This window comes from Cricetulus griseus, chromosome 4, assembly GCF_003668045.3.
Source record: "Cricetulus griseus strain 17A/GY chromosome 4, alternate assembly CriGri-PICRH-1.0, whole genome shotgun sequence".
NCBI classification, from domain to species: domain Eukaryota; kingdom Metazoa; phylum Chordata; class Mammalia; order Rodentia; family Cricetidae; genus Cricetulus; species Cricetulus griseus.
In genome coordinates, this window is record NC_048597.1 from 119,576,369 (window position 1) to 119,603,321 (window position 26,953).

The window sequence follows — 26,953 nt, forward strand, 5'->3', positions numbered from 1 at the left end:
AATAAATGAGATCTAAAAACTGTGATACTAAGACTTTTATCAAGTACGCCTCTGCTATTTTATTTCAATATTAACATGGATACATTTTGTTCATTGAACTAATTCAGTAGGCTTTAGATACATTTAAATTTACTGGGCACTGTTCATTTGCCCTAAAACTTATTTTTTACTTTTTCCTAAATTCAAATCAATAGACACAGTGAATATTAAAATCCTCCATCCAGAACTGCAAGATGTCCCATACCTTAGATTGGAAAAACATAAATATCTCCTCTTCCCCATGAACTATTCTTATGAAACAAGCATGTTCTTTAAATGTTAGAAAAAACAAGATGGATTTTCTGTGTTAGTTTTTCCCATTTCCTTGGTTGGTTTATTGTTTTAACGATAAAATGAAAAATTTATATTGAAATATTCACATTAAGCTAAGCATTTGCTGCCTGTCTACTATGTGTATACAATGGTTTCAAAGCTGAAATAGTGAAAGGATTTGTGAGCAATTTATCAAAGAAAATATTTTTTGGGAAAGGCAACAGGAAGAGACAATGAGCTGCCATAGCTTGAAAGTAGAGAGGCAGAAGAGACAGCACAGTGGTTACAAGTGCTGCTTTCTCTGCCTTAGACTGGAGTTCCATTCTCAGCCCAAACATTAGGTATTGCACGAAGGACAATAACTCCAACTCTCGGGATGACATTTCTCTCATGGCCTCCAGGGATACCACAGGCATGTGTTAATAATACACACAGTAACTCTCATGCATGCACATAAATAAAAGCTAAACATGAATCTTTATGTTTATAAAATGGTAGTGCTGGACAGAGATCAAGTCTCCCTGAACACAGTAAAATGAATGGCAGTTGTGACTAGATGCAAAATTAAGAAAACTTTGAAAAACAAGGATCGACAAGAATCAGTGAAATAGCCTAACAAAAAACTGATCTTTATTAAAAATGCAGGCTTAATATCAAAAATATTATTATGGAGAGGCAGAAAATAATAAGCAGGATGATGATGCAGAAAACACACTGTGGTGCAGATTCCCAATGGCAAAATTGTACTGTGAAGCACTAATGCTTCACCCTGAGGATCACATTGTTTGAAATTGATTGGTATGTTTTCTTTATGGAATATTTTTTTGATTGAGAGAAACATGCCTTTATTAGATGCAGAGTAGTGAGCACTCTGATTCTTGGGTAGATTGCCCAAGCCTCGATAGTAACACAGAATTCTTAAGCTTGTACTCTGCCTCTCACTGTTAATAATAACATGGTTTGTCTGCTTCCGCAGCTGACCACTAATCACCATTCGTGGCTGCCATTGCTGCTCCAACGCATGATTTCAGGATTTCTTTGCAACAGTTTTCTTTCATACAAACAACTTTAATCATTCACTTCTCAGGATAACTAACTTAACTGGGGTGAGGAAGACGAGGTCACTAATATTGCCTATCAGGTGATATAATGACACTAGTGTGTATGTGTACGACAAAGACATCAAATTTTATAAAGATACTGAAAGTATTGATTGGAGAAAAGACAACTTCTTCATCATACAGTATTAGAAAGCTGGATATCCACATCTATGGGAGTGTCACCTGATTGCTATCTTTCATCCTATACAAAGATCAATTCCATATGGCTCAGACATCCCTGTAAGATCTGAAATCCTGAAAACACTTTAGGACAAAGTAGATAAAACATTTCAAACATAAGCAGAGGCAAGGAAGGACATTCTGAATAGGACATAATTAGCAATTATTCTCAAAAAGTAATGCCAGCAATTGACAATGGAATATTCTCAAATTCAAGGCATTCTGTAGAGCTAAGGAAACATAATGAACTGAAGAGACAGCCTATAGGAAGGGGGAAAGTGTGTGCCAGCTGTGCATCTAGTAGAGAATTAATACTTATACAAGAAATTAGAAAAAAATCAAACTACCAAATCAATAAATGAGCCAATGAAACAAACAGCTCTCAAAAGTCAAACTACAATGGTCTATAAAATTTAAAAATTTCATCCTTACTTGCTATCACTAAATACAGATCAAAACTACATTGTAGATCTGTCTCACCATCATTAAGAAAACAAGTAACAAATGGTAGCAATTGCTGGTGGAAATGTAAATTAGTCCAGCCTTCATGGAAATCAGAATGGAAGTTTCTTAAAAAGCTACAAAGAGATCTACTATGTGACTAAGCCACTACACTTCTGGGTTTTTAACCAAAGCAACCGAAGTTGACATATCATAGAGATACTTGATGTTAGTCTCAATAACTGATTTATACAACCAAGTAAGAAGTCTACCAACAAAGGTTGGATAATGAACATATGATATTATTTATATACAATTGAATGTAAAGCATAGAGAAAAATGAAGGTTTGTCCTTTGTAGGAAAATGGATGGAACTGGAGAAAATCATGAGTATTATAAACCAATCTCAGAAAGAGAAACATGTTTTGCTTTCTCACTTTTGTTTTTCTATGATTTTATAGATCTCTGTGTGTGTGTGTGTGTGTGTGTGTGTGTGTGTGTGTGTGTGTGTGTGTGTATGCATGCCTGTGAGTGTGTGTGTGTCTGTGTGAAAAAGAAGCCAAGCAGCAGAGTTATTTAGGAAACATAAGGGGACTAGTTGTGGTGTGAATAAAGGAAGGGTAGGGCTGTCAATTTATGTTGTTGTTGCTTTGGTGAAACAACTTGATGAAGAAAGAGTTTATTTTGGCATTGTTCAAGGGACAGTCCACCACAGAAGGGAAGTAGAGGCAGCAGGAGTTTGAAGCAGCTGGCCACAGTGCATCTTTGTCAGAAAAAGTGCTGAGTGCATTGCCAGTTCACCTTCTCCATCTTACACAGCCCCTAATTCCTTGCCAGGAAGAAGAGCAATCCACATTTGAGGTGTGTTGTCTCACATCAGTTGGCATAGACAAAATAATCTCCCATAGATGATTCTACACATGGTACTAATTATTGCAGGAAGTGTAATGGTAGTGTGCTGAATGTACATTATATATACCAACATTAAAATGTCCTCTCATTACACAGTATTATATATAATGAACATACCCCCAAATTTAAAATATATACTCTTACCAGAATTTAGAAGACATTGTTCAGTGTAAAATCATGTCATAATTTCTCATTTGTCCATTGCTTTTAATGTTTATGCTTTTATCTTAAATGATTTTGCTCTTTGACAAGTTCATACATGCATATAATGTGTTCTGATCGTCATTATTCCTATCCTCTTTTATTTCTTCCCATTCCTATCAACATGTTCTCATCCCCACCTATCCCTTTCCTGAATTCATAATATTTTTAATACTAAATATATAGTTCATTTTTACCAACAGGACTTAGAATCTCTAATGTTGCCATGAAATTGGAATTTCCTTGGCATTCAAGCCTCTTTTATAGTTGGTCATATCTAATTTGCTCTAGATGAACCTTCAAGATGGAATAGTGTTTTCTTTTACCTTTTAAAAATGTCCACATGCTATAATGTTCTTCAGATATGAGTTACTGAAATTCAGTGCTGCCTTTTCTCTCCGTGCTATATTCCCCTGTCTTTGAGATTTCTCAGTCTTTGGAACATACAAAGTTGCAGACCACACCACGGTATTTAACACACTCTAGCTTACATGCTAGTTTTCTTTTTACATAACTTATTTCTCTTACTAGACTTCAAATATCAGAAAGGCTAAGTATTTATTTGGGTTTTCTTTCATATTTCATAATGTTGTGATGCACAACCAAGGTAAATGTTATAAATAATCATGCTGAGGAATGTGGATGTCTGAAGATGATTCACATCACAAACTAAACCTAGACATATTATTTACTAGAGAAAACCAGTACAATTTAAAATGATTCCTTGGATTCCTTGTATCATAACAATGATACAATGATATTACAATAGCACTTTATAATGTTTATATGAAGAGGAGCTGTTTACAGGTGGCAGGCATGGTGGAGTGCATTGTGAGTAAAATGACATGCAGCAGAACTAATCACATATTCACAACTGTATCATTAAGAAATGTAAAGCTTAATTCATATCTGATACTATTAAAAGTACCCAGGTTTATAGAAAATATTTTCAAATGGTTGATTCTACTCTGAACAATAATGAGGAACTTAAGAAATCTAAGCTAAGCAGCAGTTTTGTACATTACATCTTAAACATTTTCTAAATTCTTCAGTGCCTGCAGGTAAGATTTAGATTATAAAAATAATATTATTAGTTTGAATTAATGTTCTATTAAAATAAATGAAAGATCAAGAAACTGATGATTATCTGATACAATTCAAACACAGCCCACTGAGGGAACTGGAAGGCAGGATGGTCGTAACAGATATAGTTAATTTAGTTCTAGCCAAATGTAGTTAGAATTATGTGTTTGTAGTTAAGGCATCCTGTTTCTCCACATTTCCAGTCTATGCTGTTCTCTACAAATAGCTCATGTACTAACCAAGCACACTCTTTCCAAAACATATGTGTACAGTGACCTTATCAAACCCTAGAAGCAATGTCACCATATGGCTTCAGCGATGGACTCAGGAACCAGGAAAAAGAAGGTGATACCATTCAGTCTAGTCCTGCTACTGATCATGAAAATGATGTAATTCTGTTTGTGGAGAAAGATAGGTGATAAAGCTACAGGATGGTTTTACTTATATGAGTGCCAGTGGACTAAGGAAAATCAATGAGATGCTGAGTAAAATATTAGTGACTTTCAAGAGAGTCTGACCTTGAACATTATGTAAAATAACAAGTTATCCTTAGAGGATATTTACAAAGGAGTGGTGATTATAAAAGAATATACTGTACAGAAATCTCTTTACTCTTGGCTTGAAGTACAAACTTTATGAGCAATATCTGCCTTTAGTTAAAGGAAATATTTGGACTATTAGATCTCCCTTTGAAGGACCACACAAACTGTACTTAAGAAACATAAAATTTTGGTTTTTATTAGGTAGCATTGGAAGCATTTCACTTTGTTTTGCAAAACTCATTTTATATCCATGACTATAAGTATACTTGATAGAACAAGTGTTGGAATTGTTTCTGTGCATGTGCATGGCAACAAAGATATTTTTCAAGTTCCTCTGGTACCAGATGGAGTTGCAGACAGGCTTCAGGCAGCATTCTACAGTACCACACAAAACACTGTATTCATAACTTCCTGTTTGTAAACTACATTAAGACAATGATTGTCAGAATTTGAATTTATACAAAATTATTGAAATAAATAACATTAGGATTTATGATCATTTTTAAGCATTAAGGTAATGTATGAAAAATTAGTTCATACTGTTCCATATAGAAAGCCAAAGTCTGCTGTTCAGACACCATGCTTCCAGTGCAGTGATAGTGAGGGTCCCTGGAGGGGACAGTTTGGCTGCAATGCTCAGAGGCTCTGTCTAGACCCATCCCAGGGCTTTGCCGGTGGAAGACAGCAGCCTCTTCTCTGGCCTCTAATGGCCTATGAAATGACAAGACTCACCCTGGTGAATCCCACAGACATGCCCTTTCCAGAGTATTTCCCTTTAAAAAATGTCATTTCCACAATTCCTACCAATTTTATTATATCTCTTTTCCTAAAGTAAAAACCAATGGATATTTAATACAAACTATTGTACTTGACACCTATGGCAAGCTGCCATTTATCTACTTTATGATCTTTGTTGTATTATCTTCCCTCTTCAAACAACAAGCAAAAAAACTAGATGTTTTTCTTCCAAGTCACATATTGCCCTTTTAAAGATTTTCAGAAGGCTTGTAATTCAAATACTAACATCTTATTTTCCTCATAAGCAGTTAATTTTCTACAGAAATAATTTTCAATTCCCTTCTTTAATTTTGTGTTCCATAGAAAATTAAGGATAATTTCAATTCTCTAGTGTGATTATTTCAGAGAATATGTCAAATGTGATGCTATAATACTTGACTAAATATGTATCTATTGCAAATATTTAAGAAAGGAAAGATAAAGGTATACAGATTGTAATTTTAAGTCAATATATTTCAAAACCTTTTATGTTACCTAAGTTTTTGATGTCCAATTTTTATAATACTGAGCCAATATTCATGTATGCATCTACCTTTTGATTTTCAATGAATGCGGCTGGGACTTCACCTAAACTTAGCAAAGAACTTAGAATGTTTTGTATTCACAAATAATTTAATAATTCTAGAAATAAATTTCCCATGTGTTACATGATATATCAATATAAATAACACACACACACATATATACATATATATACATATATATAAATATATATATATATATATATATTATATATATATATACTGTCAGAATCTCAGATATTAAGAATTGAATCCCTTCAGCAGGACTAGTAGTTCAGGACAGAATCTAGAGTCAGGGGATTTGTGTTGGAATCTCCTAGCTAGGTAAGAAGTAGGCACATTCTAGACACAGCATGTGATCATTCATCTTGGCTGTCTACCTGATTGCATTTGCATGCAACTAATAGACAAGCCTCTGTGACTATCAGGGAAGGAATTGCTTGATTGGGTTATTTGTGCCACATTCTGTAGCAGCCAAAATGAAAGGAGGTCCAGGGAAAAATCCTTTACCTTTCACCTGCTTGCCTTGCGAGGCAATTAGCTAGTGAGTCTTTGTCACCTTACACACTGCTTTTGGTGTTGCCAATGTCTTTCACTGAAATCAGAAACTACCTCAATTGGGGCTTCCAATAGGGACTGAAGGTCAATGACTCTCCAGCTATCCTATAGGTGTTCAGCACCAGTTTGGACACCCAGCCTCAGGGTTCTCAGCCTCATCAAGTTTAGACAGCCTTTGGTGGACTAACCCGAATTCGTTGCTTAGACCCTCAGAAACTTCTTCAGTTGGCAATGGAAGGTCCTTTAATCCTAGGCTTTATTTATTGACTTTTTTAAAAACATGAGCTAAAGTCAGAGAAAAGCAATGGCAATAACTTATTAATTAATCATTAATGCTAGTTTTGGCTGGAGTCTGGGACTGTAGCTCAGTAGTAGAGCACTTACACAGCATTTTTGAGTCCCGAGGTTCAATTCACAACATTGCACACAAAAGCTGCTGTTCATAATTTGAAATGGAAGATGTGATTAAGCAAAAACAGTATTGTGGTAACTGCTAAAAGACCAAGGCATTCTGTCACTTAGCCCTAATAATGGCTAACATGTCTCTGATGATTAGATAAATTAGAGTCTAATTATCTTTCCCTTGTGGATACAGCAAGAAGAACAATATTTAGTGTCATTGTTAAGAAATATTTCCTTTTATTAATTGAACATGATTAATTAAACTAAATATAAATAAATACTTTTTGTAAACAAGTAACAGATTCAGAAATGAATGAAATAAGATAGAAACAAAGAGCTGTGAGTAAAAAGTATTGCTACAACATTTTAGAATTTTTCATTTTTCTATATATCATGGCTCTTATGAAATTGCAGCCCAAATATAGCCTATTTTTCTACTCACCAATATATGGTATATATTTCTCACTGAAAATCTCAGGATTGTGGTACTTATATTCTGTTCTCTCAAATATGAAATCGTCAATAAATTTTAAAAACTTTTAAAGAAATTGAAAATATATAAACAATAATTATCAAAGTAAAGGACAAACACAAATTTAAATAATGAGAAAAGAAAAAGTATACTTAAAATGAAAGTACACTTTCAACCTGTGCTCTGTTCCCCCAAGTAAAGGAGCCCCCATGAAAACATCTCACTCTGCACATTTGTACTGTTTATATTGTAGAAAGTACCAGTTAATGTACATCCTGGCCCAAATACCAATAATGATCTGGAACAATTCAGGCATATTAGTTAAAAAACAAATACAAATAAACAAAAAGAATATTAACATGTATCAAGGGCGTAAGCTTCTTGGAGGCTAACCCATTTTTTTATTAATTTTTATTTAAATTTAATAAATTGTATTTTACATACCAATTCTACTTCCCTTTCCCTCCTGTCCTCCCATTCCCCCCACCATCCCCACATCTACTCCTCAGAGAGTGAGAGGCCTCCCATGGGGATCATAAGTCTGTCACATCATTTGGGGCAGGACTTATTCCCCCCACCCATGTATCTAGGCTGAGAGAGTATCCCTCCATAGGGAATGGACTCCCAAAGTCCATTTGTGTACTAGGGATACGTACTGGTTCCACTGCCAGAGGCCCCATAGACTGCCCAAGTTCCCCATGTTCAGGCGGCCTAGTTCGGTCCTATGCTGGTTCCCCAACTGTCAGTCTTGGGTCTGTGAGCTCCCACTTGCTCAAGTCAGCTGTTTCTGTCGGTTTCCCCAGAATGGTCTTGACCCCTTTGCTCACCATATCGTCCTCTCTACAACTGGATTCTGGGAGTCGGGCTCAGTGTGTAACTGTGGATCTCTGCTTCTGCTTCCATCAGCTACTGGATGAAGGCTCTATGATGGTATTTAAGATAGTAATCAATCTCAATATAGGGGAAGGGCATTTAGGGTAGCCTCTTCAATATTGCTTAGATTCTTTGGTGGGGTCATTTTGTGGATTCCTGGGTATTTCCCTAGTGCCAAGTTTCTCATTGCCTAATGGCTCCTGTATTAAGGCATCTCTTTCCTTGCTCTCCTTCTCTGTTCTTCCCCCAACTCAACATTCCTAATCCCTCATGTTCTCTTTCCCCCTTCTGCTTCTCCCCTCCTCTTTCTTCTCCCTCCATCCCTTCCTCCTCTCTCCCTTCCTCTCTCTCTTCCTTCCTCTCTCCTTCCAACCCTCCCTCCCCCTATGCTCCCAATTTACTCAGGATATTGTCCCTTGCCCTTCTCTGTGTGTGTGTGGCTATGTATGTCTCTTTTAGGGTCCTCCTTGTTTCCTAGATTCTCTGAGGTTGTGGATTATAGGCTGGTTATCATTTGCACTATGTATAATATTCACCTATGAGTGAGTACATACCATCTTTTTCTTTCTGTATCTAGGTTACCTCACTCAGAATGGTTTTTTCCAGTTCCATCCATTTGCCTGAGAATTTTAGGATTCCATTGTTTTTGCCCGCTGAGTAGTACTCCATTGTGCAAATGTACCACATTTTCTTTACCCATTCTTTGTTCGAGGGACATCTAGGTTACTTTCAGGTACTGGTTGTTACAAATAATGCTGCTATAAACATAGTTGAACGGATGTCCTTGTGGTATGAATGTGTATCCTTTGGGTATATGCCTAAGAGTGGAATTGTTAGATCTTGAGGTAGACTGATTCTCATTTTACTAAGAAACTGCTATACTGATTTCCAAAGTGGTTGTACAAGTATGCACTCCCACCAGCAATGAAGGAGCGACAAAATGGCAGACTACAGAATGGGAAAAGTTCTTCACCAATCCCACATCTGTAGGGGGACACCGTAACCATGCCTCCTAGGGGCTGGCTACAGGGGTGCCTGACCACACCCATCAGAGCTTGGTCAAGGTGATGTCAGGGTGATGTGGAAGAGGCTTAAGAGTTAGGGAATGCACATGGTGGGCCTTCTTTTTCCATGCTCCAACAGCGTGCACTGCTTACTTTTTCCCAACTGGCTAGCTAAGTTGCTAAGTAAGTAAGGCATCGCCCTATTAAATACTTTAATATCTTCACCTGGCTATGTATTGGTAAATCATGTGGTACACATCTGACAGAGTCCTGATCTCCAAAATATACAAAGAACTCAAGAAGGTAGTCACCAAAACACCAAATAACCCCATTAAAAATGGGGTACAGATCTAAATAGAGAAATCTCAAAAGAGGAATCTCAAATGGCCAAAAGGTCCATAAGAAATTGCTCAACATCCTTAACCATCAGGGAAATGCAAATCAAATCAACCCTGAGATACCATCTTACACCTGTCAGAATGGCTAAAATAAAAAACTCCAATGAGGCTAACCCATTCTGACAGAAGGAATCATTAGATCTTTTAAAACTTTGCTTGTACCAGGGTGTGTTGGCACATCTCTTTAATCTAGTACTTGGGAGGCAGAGACAAGTAGATCTTTGTGAATTCTATGCAAGCCTGGTCTACAGAGTGAGTTTCAGAACAGTCAAGGCTATACAGAGAAAATTTGTCTTGAAACCATTCCATCTCACTAAAAACAAACAAAAGATTTACTCAGTGGGTCATGATACTGGCTGCCTGGACTGAAAATTTGATTTCAATTCTCAGATCCTACATCTGAGACCCCACATCTCATACAAGTTCTCTTCTTGTGATGCATGAGAGTGCACAGTTATATACAACATACATACATGCACACACACACACAGGCATACACACATACAAATATGCACATATACACAACAAATATAACAAAAAGAACTAAAGCTTAATCAAATAGATATCACATTAGTTTTCTGTCAAAATTAAAGTACAGAGAATCATGACACCCTTTGAAATAAAAGACAATTAGAAAAAGTTGCTACATCACTACTTAGGAAATATAACACGATTTAGCTACAGTTCTGCCTTGATGAACAGATTCACATATGGTTTCTAGTCTGTTAGTTTATCACCTCTGTAAAATGAGGTTTTTGTTCATAGTAACTCTGTTTTTGTAACATATAATCATTACCAAGTTATGTAGAGACAACAAGAATCAGACATCACAAGTATTGTATATAATACATGCATATAAGTACTTTCTTATGTCACATATACATGTTTCTTTATGTGTATATACATAATATATACATATATATGTCTTTATATATCTTAATGTAAGTGATTTTCAGCTGTATATATGCGTACTCATAGATTTATGTATATATTTTCCATTTTCTAAGAAATATATTGGTAAAGATGTTGGTCATGTTATACCCTCTCCAAGGACTTAGATGGGAACATTTTCTTTAACAGTAAGTCACCATGTTTCTGAAAGTAACCCTTTAACCATGGTCCTGTAAGCAACTATTAGGCTACTCACAAACAAACAGAAGACATAAAAGTAGAAAGAGTTCTCTTTAGGATGGAGTCAAGGCAGCTAATTGCGAGATGAAAACATAAAAGAAAAGAAAAGAAAACATAAAAGAAAAGAGAAATACTTTGGTCAAGAATACATACACGAGAGATATTTATTTAGTCATGTGTTTTTCTACATAGCCCTGGCTGTATTGTAACTGATTATGTAAACCAGGTTGGCCAAGAACTCACATAGATTCACCTGCCTCTACCTCTGCCTCCTGAGTGCTGAGGTTCAAAGCAGCACACTACTCCACTCTACTAACTGGTTACTATTTTCAAAAATGAATAACCATCTTACAGATTATATGTATGACTATTTCCAGGCAATTGTTCTCTTTGGTGTGCTGTATGCATGTGTAGATGTGGTATTTCACACACACACACACACACACACACACACACACACACACACACACACACACACAAATATGTATTTATTATTATTTAATTTATTTCTTTAGAAACACATTCTTATTTATATATAGTATGTAATCGTGTAGTTAAGTCAATATAATGCTATATGCTTCTTGAACCAGCTAAAAAATTTTTACCATCAAAAAATTCAAAAGATCATATGAAGTTTAAATTCTTGTGGAGTTTGCTGTAATCTCCAGCATGTGTATTTAAATGTAGAATATTTGATTATATTTACATTTTTCTTGGCTTTATTTGTATTTCTTCCCAACACAGCCAGCTCTTTTATAGTCTGTGTGGCCTATGGAAACCAGGCTAGCACTTGCAAAGATGCATGGTTTGTGTTACAAGCTAAGTATTGGTTGCTAGTGTTACAGTTCTCATTGAAAAACTGTGAACATAATACATACAGTAACAGCTCTCCCAGAAGCAGCCAAGTAGCAAAATTACATTTCTTGTCTAGAAAGCCGCTGCTTAGAACAGTACTTTGTATGGAGAAGGCTTTACTCTATACATGAATGATGAGCAGTGCTGTGGGGACTCCTTCTAAAACACACATGTAATTATGTTGTTAACTGCTTAAAATAACTCTTGTTACCTGCTCTGGGATAAGGAATCACATCCTCTCACAGCCTGCAGGACAGTGTACAGGCCTCCACACCCCAACTCTCACCTCTAAAGTGTTATCATCTCGAGTCTACGCTATCTGCCAAGCCTCAGCCCATTCCTCATTCTCCACACACATTCCTGCTTCTCAGAGTCATCCCAAATACCTCGGCACTTTACTTTTTACGACTGTTTTGGTTGCTTCAATATATATTGTCTCCTCACACCATTTTCAAGTCTCAAATATATTGCTATATAATTTCTGAATTTTCTTCTTTGAACTTATGCGAATGGACTAAAGTATAGGTTGGAATAAAACCAGTTACACATTTTTTTTTAAAAAATTAACATTTACCAACAAGAATTGGAAAATACCTCCAAAGAGCTTGGAGACACAGTGCCTCCATGAAAATCCAATGTACCTGTTTTTAACTGACTGCCAGCCAGGACTATTGTGGGAGATCTATATTCCCCTAGATTACTGAAGCTTTGAAAAGGCACTTGAACATCTACCAGCTTCATGTGTCATTAGAACATTTGATGATAGCCTTTCTGCATCTGTCTAGAACACTTCATTCTTTCCTGTAGTGTGGCATTAGGCTTTGTATTAAAAACAGAAGGAAAAGATAATGTTAATAAAGAAAAACACAAAAGAGTCTATGTATAGAAAGAAAACTCTTGTAGCCAAATTGTTGCCAGGAGTCAGATAAGGAGTTCTCATGATGCACAGGCTTTGTCCAACAGACTGTCTGGGTCTTAGCTAATCTAATGATTCATTCTTCAAATAAATATTGTCATGTAAAGCTTTCCTGAACACTTTCATGTCTAGAATTTTTAATGACTTTGGACCAATTGTGACAAGTTGATTTTCAAAATGTTGCATCAATTTTCAACAAGCTGTCTTGTTTAGGATATATATTAACATATCATATAATCACATTCATTACTACATTATCTGCCAAACGTCTATACATGTATAGGTATATAGCAACCTTCTATCACCTATGCATCTATCATCTATATATCAGTTATCTAGCTACTGTATATTATCTATCACTATATAATCTATCTATATCTATATCTATATATCTGACTATATATCTGTTGATTGTTTATTTACCTAACATCTGTCCATAATATGTTCTTTCTATGTATCTATTATGAAGCCACCTATCTCTCCTTTGTCTTCTAAGGAAGACGAAGAATTAAGTTTCATTATAGTTCGCATTTTCCAAACAAGATTTACTTGAGATCTTTTTGCTCCTACCACTTTATGTTATCTTGCCTCAGACAACCTACTTTCCTTTCATTCAGCCTGTGAGCATTTGTACTTTCCAGTACCTCTCCTCCTCTTATGGTCAACTAGTGCTTTGTTGTCTATATGCAGCCTCACAAACATATGCAAACATTGAAAGTTACGACCAACATACCAGAGAAAACCTGTGGCTTTGTCTTTTCAAATCAAAGATGGAAAAACAGAAAAATTTCAGGGGCTACTGATGTCATCAAGTATGAAGTATGCAATTAGTTTCTCAGCTGTCACATTAGTCGAAGAAATATTTTTGATTGAAGGCTTCACTTCAAGAAAGAAGCATGCAAACATTTCCAAGGGAAAAATAATGTATTGGTTCTAAATCTTTTGGAGAAAAGAAGGGGTGAAATGCTTCCAAACCTGACCAAGTAAGATGGATGACTCCACAGATACACTTAGTGCTTTTCAAGGATAAGCTGATTTCAATCAAGAAAGGAATAAAGGGTTATAAAATAAGTTGTCAGGAAATGTATGTCAAAAGTTGTTAATGGGGGCGATGAAGAACTACAATGAGTGACACTGTACATTTTAAGTGCATGCTCTTTTCTCAGAAATCTTCTAGTTCCATGAACTTTCCGATGTTCTAAGTATCAGGCAGTGTATCCATAGACTGCTCTCAAGTTCAGCTGGCCTTCCCAACTGGCCCTTTTGTGCTTTCAAAGCTGTTTGAATCCATATTTCAACTTCTTCTGTTAGCAGACACCAGATGTTATAAATGAATTTGAAGTGCTCATTTATCAGATTTAAATTTGTCAAAGTATTGTCTGACCAGGACCCTGTACACCAATGTGTATTACAGTCCCAACTTCTTCCTCCCAGAGCATATTCTTTCCTTAGCTCACTCTAGAAATCAAATGGGATAGAAACAATAGAAATGAATGTGTAAAAATGAGACAATGTAGATCACCTCCTCTCTACATGCTTCTTGTTTCTTGCACACCTTTCCCTTGCTTTCTCTAGAGTATCCCATGAAAACTCCTAATGAGCTTAAGTCCTGCAAGACTAGCAAAGTGATCTCCCACCCACATATGTAGAATCTCACGGGTTGTCACACTGTGCCAGGAATTGTATGAAATGGGCTTCTGTCTTTTAACATGTTCAACAATATCCTTTGCTTTAAAAGATCTGATTCTGGTGGGAAATACAGATTACAAAATATAAAAGTTATGAAATAATACTTAAAATTGTGACAAGTTCAGGTAGTTATTGGGTTACAGTTCTGGTATAGAAAGTAAGTGGAGTTGTGGTTTGGGGCACATGATGGGCAGTATTTCTGAAATAGTCACACTTTCTCTGAATCATCAAGGTTCATAAGAAGCTCTTTAATCAAATACTGGATAGGAAATTCCAGGAAAAGAGTTGAAAGTACAAAGACAGAGAAAAAGGACCAGAGTAGGCCAGCATGCTAAAGAGAACAAAAGACAAGGAAAGGCTGCAGGTGGTCTTTGATTTGTAAATTCACATGGACACTATTGATTTTGGCATATAAAGTAGATGGAGAGGGCCAGGGGCATGCTTAATGAATAAAGTGTGAGGACCTGAGTTTGAATCACTAGCATACACAAAACTGAAGTGGTAGCACAGTCCAAGCATGTACACATGGGAGCAGAGGTAGGAGATTCCCCACAAACTGGTGGTTCAGCTCTCTTGGCATGCATTTCTGTGAAGAGAAAAGGCCCTGCCTTGAATAAGGTTGTTCTTTGACTTCTACAACATGCTTGGAAGCATGTGGGTACTTCCATTTTCACACACAAACACACACATGAACAGGAATGCATATACACAGATACATGGACACAAATATATACAACATTCAAACAATACATATACATGCTCACAAAGACACATGAATACACACACAGACACCTGCAGGTACAGCACAGTGTAGAAACAGGTGATTAACAATGGAAGGCATAAAGAAGCAGTGCGGACTTGGATGTGGTTGGTGGGGTTAGAGAAGGATGTGCTTGGAGTACAGAAGGAAGAGGATTTGGTCAGATGGCAAGCGAGAGTCTCAAAAAGGAGAGATAAAGGAAACATTAAGATAAAAAGATACTGTATAAAATATATGGCACACAGTATGGCCCTTAGGCCTGTTGGAAAAAAAAAACCAGAAACAGGTGACAAGAACACCAGAAGAATGTTCCAAGAGACAAAGTGCTAGAAATTTAGTCCAGGTTCCCCTTTTCTTAAGAAAGGAAATGAATTCTGTGCTGATGCAATAGTTCAAAGAATAATCTAAAATGTAGCTCATTCACATAACAGTGAAGAAAACAGTGCTTTTAATATTAATAAGGAAATAAGTCTCAGAATATTTAATTTAGAAGTATAAATTTCAAAACCATAAATATTCTGGAAAACAGAGGATTTTTTTGTGGTTTTAAGAATAGGGATGTTTCTTAGAATCACAGCACAAAACTGAGAAGCCAAAGAAAATGAGTCATAAATTTGAGTAATACACAATTTTTTTTAATCTTTTTTTTTTGAGACAGGGTTTCTCTGTGTAACAGCCCTAAATGTCCTGGAATTAGCTCTGTAAACCAGTCTGGCCACCAACTCACAGAGATCCTCCTGCCTCTGCCTCATTAGTGCTGGGATTAAAAGGTGTCCACTACTGCTGCCCAGGGAGAAATACAAACTTTTAATGTTTATATGGCAAAAGACCTTCTTGAGGAAGCTGGGGTTGAAAGAAATGTGAATTACTAGTGTGCAACATACCATCTAATTAATTACTAGTGTTTAAAAATATTTCCTCAAAGAAGAAAGCATGAACCAATAAAGGAAAAAGGTACACAAGGCTTTTAAATATAGGACAATTTTCCTTCTCACTTTTAAAATTATGCAAATTAAAGTAGCAATTAGATGTCATTTTCACCTATCAGGATGAGTGAAGATTTAAGAGACCAATAATGGCCAGTGTTGGCAGGTAACAGAAAACAATTATTCTCACATACTGGAGGTTGCAAATTTATATAGAATTTGTAAAAGGAGGAAATCTGACCATATTAATTAAAAGCTCAAATCCACTTTATTTTATGTAGTCATTTCATCACCAGGAGTTGCTGATTATATGTGTGTGTGTATGTATATGTATATATATATATATATATATATATATATATATATATACACATGTATGTATGTATGTATGTATGTATGTATGTATGTGTCTATGTATATTTATTCACACCAGTTTACAGTCACAAATGCTGGTGATGATATTAAAATGTAGGAATATACTAAATGTTGATCCTGAGGTCCCGAGTGTGCTAACTCTTGAAAATGCTGAGACATTTGAAAATTCACGATCATGTGTTAACTTTAAATAAAAATATGAAAATGAATATAGCCTAGAGCATGATATATTTTAAATTACTGATGCCAAAATTGCATTATGGAACAAGTATCTGCATAAGAAAAGTGAACAAACACTAAACTGAGTCAACACTGATTAGCTTATGCAACATGTTTGCTAGAGTTGAAGAAACAGAATTTATTATTAAAAGGAGGTACACATTTTAAATATTCTTTCTTTGTAATCCCAATATATCATTGAAGATGTGGTAGTTTTATGAAATAAGATTAGGTGATGGTGCTTGAAAAACTCATCAATTCAATATCCCTTAACTATCCTTATTTTAATATACCTAAACTGTAACCCTTTGTTTATTTAGAAAACATGTCAAAGACAACCATAGAGAACATGCCCAACAGTTAAGAACTTCTTTTAGCTGTTTACTGGAGACATTAATCATGATTATTTATATTCTTAAATGAAATAACACACCTATAGAAAGATGTAGGTTCACCAATTAACTGAGCATCTGTCCCTGAGTGCCAAACAGTTAAGAGTTGTTTAGTTATGTTTTATGCATTGTAGCATTTGTGACATGAAATTGTCAATATAAGTAATGAGAGTGTCAACTGTCAACAGACTTCTGAAGTCTTTGTGTTATGTTACAAGTTTCATTGTAATATAAAATGCTAGGCATGTTTGTTGTCTTGAATGAAAATTATTAAAGATATATTCTTGATATTTATTAAGGTTCAAGAAACCTGAAGTCATACCATGTGATGATTACCTTGTTGATTTTCTTTTGAGCAACATACTGTAGCAAGAACAGTTGTCAAATAGTATAGTGGTTTAGAGAAATGACCTTAAGATGATATAGCAATGATACTTTGTGGCCTTAGGAAAATTTTAAGTGTTTATTATTTTGTTATAAAATAATCAGAAACTATGTTTACCTTTCATAGTTTATAAAACTGAAGGTAACACAAAGCCAAAGCCTCCTGCAATAGCTCTTTAATACTGTCATCTTTTGTATCAGGAGCCAAATGAGTTTCAGAGAACAGGTAGTCCTCAGCATTGACACATTATTTAGGGAAAACAGAAGACCAGGAAACAATTGGATTTAATGCTTTGTAAGTCACTGGATGACCTTCAAAAGTGTTCCAGAAGTAGTAATTATAAAGAAAAGGGTAAATTGTGTTAAAAAATTAGAAGAGAGGATACAAAATATATAGTTTTTTTATAATAAATTAAGCACTTAAAGGCCATAAGATTACAGTAGAAGATCAGAGGGTGAACCAAAGGCATTCCTTTTGAGGAGACACTGCCTATACTCTCCACTGGGTCAAAATGTAGATGGATTTCATTGAAAGATTCCAGGTTTTCTACCAGGACAGTCTACTCATTTGATAAAGGTAGGGATGAAGAATTGCTTACCAAGTGGTAGGCAGTTCCTTGAGGGCTATGGAACTGGGCCTTTGTGTGACTAAAATTTCATCAAAAACCTGCAACATTGAAGATCATCTCTTTGTAAATGTATATGCACACAAAATGCACTAGGCACACAATTTTGTAAAGTAGGCAGATTTTCCCCCAACTTCAATCCTACTTCAATCCAAATGTAAAATAATTATCCATAGAAAGTTTCTTCTCTTAGGACTTTGTAAGGCTGATGAGTAGAACATTCGATTTGTGTATATAAACTAAACAGCTATCTGTGAGAAACACATATCTATTATCAACAAAATATATAAAGCCTATATAACCTCTCTGAAACTTAAGTAGGGAATACAAGTACATTGAAATATTTAGACTGACTGAAAATGTTCCATTATAACTGAAATTTTAATTGAATTCTGAAGACATGTACCTTTTTCTTCCACTCATCTTGCTACTCTTCACAAAGATTTCTACTATGTAGGTATCCATCTCTTGCAATGATAAATGAAGGAGTTGAGTGTAACCCACCCTTTCTTATTTTGCAAATTCAATCTCTCTTGTTCAATAGCTTGATAATTGTCCCTTCCTACTTCTAATTAAAAGATAAGAATGGTCTTGATCAACTCATACAGGAAATTATATATTGGTAGAACATTTGTGGGCTTAATAAAGGAGACCTTTGTAAATTTTGTCTTGGTCAAAAGTGCAAATGAACACTCTACAGAGAACAGATAAAAAGACCTGCCAAGGGTGTTACAGTTTTTTTTTTTTTAATAGTTCATGACTCCACAGCTTTTGACAAGACTGGGTCTCCTTTGCTTAAAGTATTCCCACATCCTTTCTTTCAAATTCTCTGACCCTTTTTTCTCTCCTCGCTTTGTATTGACACACTTTGGGGATGGGTTTTCCATGCTCCTTTCCTGCTGTGCTGCATGGGTGATCTCATTTCTCTCCATGGCTCCAGCCCTTACAGAGTATGCTGTCATCTGGAACTGAGACCAAGACCTCCACTCATGCCCAACTTCCTACTGTGGATCTTCTTTGGGTCCACTTAGCAGCTCAAAATCAGTCCACTCACTTAAGCTCACCATCTTCACCAGGATATGTGCCCATGTGCCTATTCAATCGATTGGTGTCACTAGTAAAACATTTCCCCCCTCAGGTCAGAGATGTCAGCTGAAAATCTCTACTGTCACACACTTTTCTGCCACCCTCCTACACAGATCTGTCCATGAGTCCTGACAAACGTGTGTATTTGGGGTTTGTGAGTTTTCCCTTCACCTGGTGATTGCACTTTAATCTAAGCATCCATCACTTTAAATTGTACCACTCTGACATTTAACTAATGGGACTTCTACTTTCCGTCATTTACTCTTCCAATAGGTTTTCTTGTGCCACCATATTACTCCTTGTAAAATGCAAATATGATCATATCTTTATTCAAATAATTTATGAATCTTCTTTTTCCTTCCATGGAATCTGCTCGCAACTGCTATAGATTTTCTGTAAATCTACAAAGCCTTTTCCCTTAGCACACTGATTACCTTTTATGCTTTTCATGCCCTTCCCAGACTAAATCAGCTCAAACAGACCTGGATAACCACACTTTGGTGTCTTCTTGTGTCTCATCTCTTTATCTATTCATATCCTTGTTCATGCCTCTTCTTTAAACGACTTAGTGAGAGGCTGAAACTCTGCTTAGGAAACATCATCAAATGTTGTGCCAAATTTGGTGTCCCTACCATTACTGTGTTTCTCCACATAGCTCCATTTCCCTTCATTGCTTTTTAGCTCTGCATAATTTGTACTCTACCCAACTTGTCTCTTTCTCCCACAGTAAGAACTCATAGAGAGTGACAGCTACTTTTAACGTTTGTATTCTGAGTTTCTTGCATGGTATCTTAGGTAGAATTTCTCTTTCTGAATATGTTTAATGAATAAAGGGACATACCCATTATCTAATATCGTGAATGAATAGATGGATTCTTTACATAATATGATTTTAGCCTTTGCTCCATCATTCACTGCCATGTAATTAATGAACAAATTGCCCAGAACTGCAATTAGGGAAAGAATAAATGGAAATTGTTTCTTCTGTCCAATACAAGCAGTCCCAGTAGTGATGTTACATGTTTTATTACCTTGAGGTTTCCTGGTAAGTCACTGGAGTGGTACCTGGTAAAAACACTTACCAAATCTTTGACAAACAAAAAGACTACTCTGAGCCAAAAGATACAAAACTAAAGCAGAAGGCCTGTCTGCTTAGATGGTTTATTGTAACATTAGTTTGGAGCAAATTAAATCATGTTATGTGGTAGCAGTCATAAAACTAAAATGTTCTTATTTAGTAAAGTAACATAAAATAACGCATTATTTACTTTAAAATCCAGAAAATTGATGGTGTTCCTCTGTATATACGATATAAAGAGATGAATTATCAACAAATAGGCAAATTATAGATGGGCAATGATCAGATGAATTTCTCATTATAAGGAAATAAACATATTTCCCTCTTCCCAAAATAAACAAAAATTGGGAGAACACCTATTTGGGAAAAAGTAGGTGGTTTTCTGACAGTTTGTGAATGTTTCATCATGTGACCATTCAGAAATACATCAGTGAAAATTATACAATCCTTTTATCATTTGCAAAAGAGAGAAACTGAAGCAATATGACTCATTTTTGTCATTAATCTTAGAATGGGAAATTATAGGGATGATAGGAAACCAAGCTAAACAATTATTTCAGATCAATTCCAAACATGAAAGCCCAATGAATCACAATTGGCTAATTTTCCTAAAACCAAATGCAAACACACTTAATTCTATTGTCTATTTTGTATCTTTCCTTTGAACAATAAAACTTTATCTTTACCCTGCTTAGGATTATTACTGTGGCCCAATGCAGTCTCTTAGCTTTTAGAAGACCCAATCTACCTACAGGAAAGCATACACTACCATTTAAGCATTGTTGAATTCTAATATAGATATGGTATTTGGGTACTGTTAACATCAGTGAGTTTTCACTACTGTATAAGTTGGAACTCCTATGAGACATGTCGTATATACTTCCATGTACTCTCTGGATTTAATTTCAATAAACAACCATATTTTATTTATCCAGTTGGGTATTTTGGTTTTACAAGTAAATTGCCCACCAAAAGAAGTTAGATTTACTTCATTAAAAGAATAGGCCTGTGATTGGTATTGGGCATGTTGGCACACACCTCTAATGCCAGCACTTGGAAGGGCTGAGACAGGCAGATCATGAGTTGTAAGTTAGCCTGTGCTTTGTAATGATGTTTAGGCCAGCCTGTGTTACAAACGTGTTATCTTACCTCAAAACCAAACCACTTTCTTCATTGTTTAGTATAATATATAATTTTTCAATTATTGTAACTTCTCTGCCATCATCTGATAAACAATTGAGCAGACTGTTTTAGGCAGAAATTTTGATCAAGATAAGGAAATCATTAGAAAATAGATAAAGAAAAATTCTTACCAATTAGTCCTACCACAGATTTAAAAAGTAAGAATCAGTCTAGAAATCTGTAACTTTCCTTAATATTTTGACCATGTATCTGGTTTATCATATACTTCTCACTGTCCATCTTAACTTTAAAGCATCATTCTACAGACTGGATGCTGGTTGGTGATATCACAAGAGTTGTTTCATTAAGGGATTGGTATGTAATGATGTTTCTAAGAAAAAATTTAAATTCATAATTTCTCAAATATTATTTATTTAGAAATTTTGGCACTACTTAGTATTTTGTTTATTAGTTTTGGTCAAATTTAACAAATATTATTATCCAAGCTAAATATTTGTTAAATAGTGGAAATATATCTCCAAAGTTAGTCTATTGTGGGTTGTATCAAATGTTTTATAAGAATATTATCAATTTATTTTACAGAGATAGCTATATTGATATCTATATAAAACATTTATTTAAAGAATTCAATTAAAAACACTGACCACATTTACAATTTAACTATGAAATATCAGTTTCCATCAGTTTGTATAATTTATATATGTCACAATAATGAAATATGACACTGATGCTTATTTAAAAGGGCCAGTTATTACACAAACATTTTGTTATTGAAAATTGTTATTATTTTATTATCTGCACTTCTTTGAATTTCCTTTTAATAACCTGTGAAGTCTGACGTTTTAGCAATATGAATAGCTAAGAAAGAAAAACAATATTTTAATTTAAAGATATACAAATATTGCTGAAGATAAAATATTGTTAACAATAAAATTAGAAGCCTATATTATTGATTCCTCCAGCAAGATGGTATTGATACCCCCAAAATTGCTCCTTTTGGATAATCTCATCCAGTTTTACAAGCTGATAAACTCTACAGATCAAGTGGTTTAGTAATACACAAACCTTTTAGAGGACTGCTTAATTTTAGTCCTAATAATCAGTATTAGGCTATGCTTTTTAAACAGGTCAACAACATACTTTATTCTTGTCTGTTTTTTGCATGAATGTAGTTCCCATAAAAGTAATTAAATGTGCCCTGGTTAATGTTCTTTATTCATACACAGTAAGACTGGAAGTTTATAAAGATTCAGTGTGGAAAAATTACAATGAAAATAAATTGAGTTTACCACATATTATTACTTATATTCATTCCAAGATAACAAGTTTGAAAATCCAATCTGTGTCACTCCAAAGAATAAATCCCCATGTTAATTTTCCAAAATATGAAATTTCAAGACCACTGTAGCCCTTTTGTACCCAAAGGCACAAAGTTTGATAAGTGAGATTAACGTATAGTTACTAGTGATTAGAGTTGAATTGTGTGTGTGTGTGTGTGTGTGTGTGTGTGTGTGTGTGCGCGCGCGCGCGCGCGTGCGCTCCTGCGCACTCGCCCATGCGCTCATGTGTGCATGAATTGCCTCAGTCTACCCAAAAAGCACCAACCACAGACTCACATTCTCTATATGTTCTCAAATGTAACTTGGATTTATCTTAAGGGATTTGGCATAGACATTTACAGTCAAACATTTTTGTTTATTTATAATTTTCTTTTAAAATTATTTTTAACCATCTACACAGAACCAATTATATATGAATGTGAGCACACTAGCTTGCCAACATTGTATGGTACTTGGATACATCTAAGGTTACTTGTTTTAGTTGCACATCAATAATGAAGAATGTCCTCTAAATTTCATACTTTTAGATTCGTTTATTATCTGTCTAACCAGTCTCAGTTTGACCAGTGCTTTACCACTACTGCTTAATTTCATGCATATTTTGTTACATAACTAAAACACTGCTAGTTAAAATGATGCTAAATGAGGTTAACTGATGATATGGAGGAAGAAAGGATTATCACTTTACAGTTTACAAAGCTGAATATTATTGTGCAACCATTCTAATTTGTGAGATCTTAATTTTCAAAAACAAAACACAATGTACTACCACATTTAGGAAACTCATTCAAAATGAAATGATAGTATTCAAGTGTAATTTGCTGTGGACAAAGTTCCCTCACTATGTACAAAATATTTGGATAATCAATTAATTTCCAAGCTAGTAATACAGGCCCTGATAGACTCTTACAAGAGATACAAGATATGTGTTAAATAAAAAAGAAGTAACCATCACTCCTTCATGAGAATACTTTGAGCAGAATTGTGTGAAATGTTGATATCTTTTTTCATACTTGGCATATGAAGAAAATAACTCATAAAATTTATAAATGACTGTACACAAACCTAGCTGTAATTTATATATACTTTGGCTTAAAATAAAACTCTTTTGTTTTGATATTAATTTCATCACCAAATAAGACAGTATCAGTTTCATCACCAAATAAAACAATATTAATTTCACCACCAAGTAAAGCAATATTAATTTCATCACCAAGTAAAACAAATAAGCAACAATCACCAAGGAGTAGTAAGCACAGGAATCATGACAAATAATATAACCACAATATTTTATAAAGCTGTCAAAAGCTTCAATGCCTTCATGAAATTAAGTTCAAAATGTAGTAGTAAACAGACCTCCAAATAATCATCCTGTTATCTGGTAAGTGAATTAATGACAAATAAATATGAATGCAACATTTTGTTGCATTTTGCAACAGCTTGTGAAATGGATATCTTCCTTCACTTAAAACACTGTGTTCTGTTTCAATTTTTTCATTGTTCAGTTTATTTTCTTGTCCTGACAATTTTTAATTAAAACATTTTCCAACTTGATGCAATAGTAACAAATCACTCACCATTTTATATAGAAACCACTTCCTCACGTCTCAGATAATTCAGAAACATTGTTTAAACATGGCAGTAGATGAGCACAGAAAACTGAGGAAGCATCTGGAATGTGGCCATGCATCACAAACTGAACTAAAAGCCACCCCAGTGCACTGATGGGTCACATCTTAGTGTTTGACATCAATGCAGTTAGGGGGATTCTTTTTCCACATCAAGTTACATAGAATGGGGGACTTCTGCACAACCGACCCCTTGTAGTATTATGTGAGGTCACTCATGTGGTTTGATTGTCTGGAGATCCAACTGGGTGTGTTTTAGAATCCAGGTAGATCAGAGACTTAAGTGACTGGCAACAGCGTAATGCTTCATGGAGTTTCATGGATAGCTAGATCCATTAAGATAGCAAGAGACAATTAATTATAAACTAAAATATAAGGGCAGAACAGCCTCAAATGACATCACTGGATCTTATGTCGTGTCTGCCAGCCGACTTCAATGTATTTTCTCCACATCAGCACTCTTCTGGCCTCCTCACCATGGCTTTTTGCACTGGGAAGGCTTGTGACTTTTTTAAAAGGAAGACAGGAGCTTACTCCAATGAAACTCAAGAAAGAAAAACCAAAAGGATGGGATAAAACACTAGAGTAAGTACAGTTTTCACTGGCATTCAGAAAACTGAAACAATACTACAGTGTTACAGAAGAATTCTGCAGGGAAAATTAAAAGGCAGAAAGGTGGGGAATGATAAAAGGGAGGGAAGGAGAAAGAGATCAGCTGAAAATCTCAAAGACTAAACACTTTCAAACTATGATTTTTCTCTGCCACCAGGCAACTGCTGGAATCTGGATTTTTTTCTAGAAAATTCTGAACAAAGAAAGGAATCCCACTACCTCATTTCAGTTCTCTTCCAATTTAGCTGTAACTTATTTTACTTACAGGCATTTGTCACAGCAAAACTGTTGGCTGTCTCAATGTTGTCCACATGAGGTACCAGATTGAAAGGGGCTTCGGAGGCATTGGGGCTGGTGTTATGAAGAAAGATTGCCAATCTGAAAGCAGTGTATTCCTGGTCTGTGTTTCGGATGAAGAGACCACCTGTGAAAGACAGCAGCTTCACACAGTGTTTCCTGTTTTAGACGTTACACCCAGCCCCAGGACTGCCAAATGTCTCCAACAGCAAGCTCACACAATTAAGGAGCTCTGTTGTCATATCATAGGGGCTGTTTTTGTCACTGCACTGCATGCTTAGTGTTTTAGTCTTCAGGGCAGCTCAGCTTTTTCTTGGTTCAATCATTATCACAATGACCTCTGAGACCATTTAGTGCATCTGGCTTTTTTCCCCTTGCCTCTTCAGGCAACCAGTTCAGGATACCGCTTTCTACCAGAGGATGCAGAGGAACCGAAAAGAGATTTCCGTCAAAATACAGGACAGGAATGGAGGAATGTGGAAGCACATGAGAGCAGATTTAGAAGAGAGAGAACTTAGTTTGCCCCCATGCTTGTGTGTGTGTGTGTGTATCCAACCCAATCTGTTCGGTTTTGTGCACAGTACACACATAAAAAAAATGATGCAGTGTTTGAGGTTGGGCTGGGCTGGAAGAAATTCAATAGCTGAGTCCCATCAAGAGACAGAAAGGGAGAATGGCAAGCACAACAGAGAAAGGGAGGGTGGCTAGATACACAGTGGGGTGCCCAAGAATACGGAAGAGCAAAAGCATACGTGAAAAGAAAAATAAACCCAGCCAAGGTTCCTAGGAAATGGTCTAACTTTTTTATCTGTCATCTGGTAGCAAGACAAGGCAAGAGGTGTGGACAGAAAATGCCGTCCCCCCAACCCCCTTCTCTTTCTATAATAGTGAGAATGCTGCAGCTTGCAGAACAGCAAGAAGTGGGTTGAAAAAAAAACAAACAAAAAATAAAATAAAATTCGATATTCCCTCTTATCCTCAGGAAAAGCATTTAAAGAAATGTGCCAGAAAATACAATAAAAGACCACAGAGGTTAATTTATCTTTTATTTTCTTTCTTTCAACTTCTTCCAATCCTAATTTAACCCATTGGCAGGCAAGATGGGAATGGGTCAGGGCTGGGCGTGCTAGCCTGTTCCTACTTGCACTGAGAGGGTCTGATTGTAAAGGAAGGCGCCTCTTTAGGATTCCCTGGATTGCTTATCAGCAACTCATTTAAGTCACTCACTTCAGATGCATGCACCCCTTCCCCTGCCATCTACTTACCTATTTGGACGCTGCTTGGAAAGGCTCCCATGGCGAGTCCCCAAAATCCAGAAAACAACAAGACAATCTGACTGCAAATACTCCTCATCTTCTTTGCTACTCTCCCTGATGCGCGCTCCCCCTTTCTCTCTCACTCTTGCTAAAGGCTCTTCAGAGAGGCATTGAAGACGATGGCGCTAAAATTAAAAAAAAAAAAGAAAAGAAAGAAAGAAGGAAGGAAAGAAAAGAAAAGAAAAGGAAAATAAAAGAAAAAAAGAAAGAAAACGGGAAAGAAAAGAGAGGTTTGGGCGCTTTGAGGTTATGATTGCTTCTCCTCAGCAATCCATCGCCAGCTGCCAGATGTTTCCCGCAGTCTCCATAGCCCTGGGGAGGTTTTCTGTCCTGCTGATAATGTTCATGCAGAAGATGGTGGTGGCGGGTCTAGCTGCTCTGCT

General features: G+C 35.8%; 1 protein-coding gene across 3 annotated transcripts in view; it reads right to left on the minus strand.

The window, feature by feature from the left end:
• Positions 1-26,622, minus strand: part of Gria4 (glutamate ionotropic receptor AMPA type subunit 4) — a 351,745-nt gene extending 325,123 nt beyond the window's left edge. For 2 of the 3 annotated variants that reach the window (XM_035443427.1, XM_035443429.1), the window contains exons 1-2: positions 26,520-26,607; positions 25,223-25,381 (exon numbers count right to left, since the gene is read on the minus strand). In XM_035443427.1, the coding sequence (XP_035299318.1) occupies positions 25,223-25,381; positions 26,520-26,607 (247 nt within the window). Of the gene's footprint in view, positions 1-25,222; positions 25,382-26,519 lie in introns of all 3 variants that reach the window. The other variant, XM_035443428.1, reaches the window with a different exon arrangement.
• Positions 26,623-26,953: the final 331 nt, after the last annotated feature.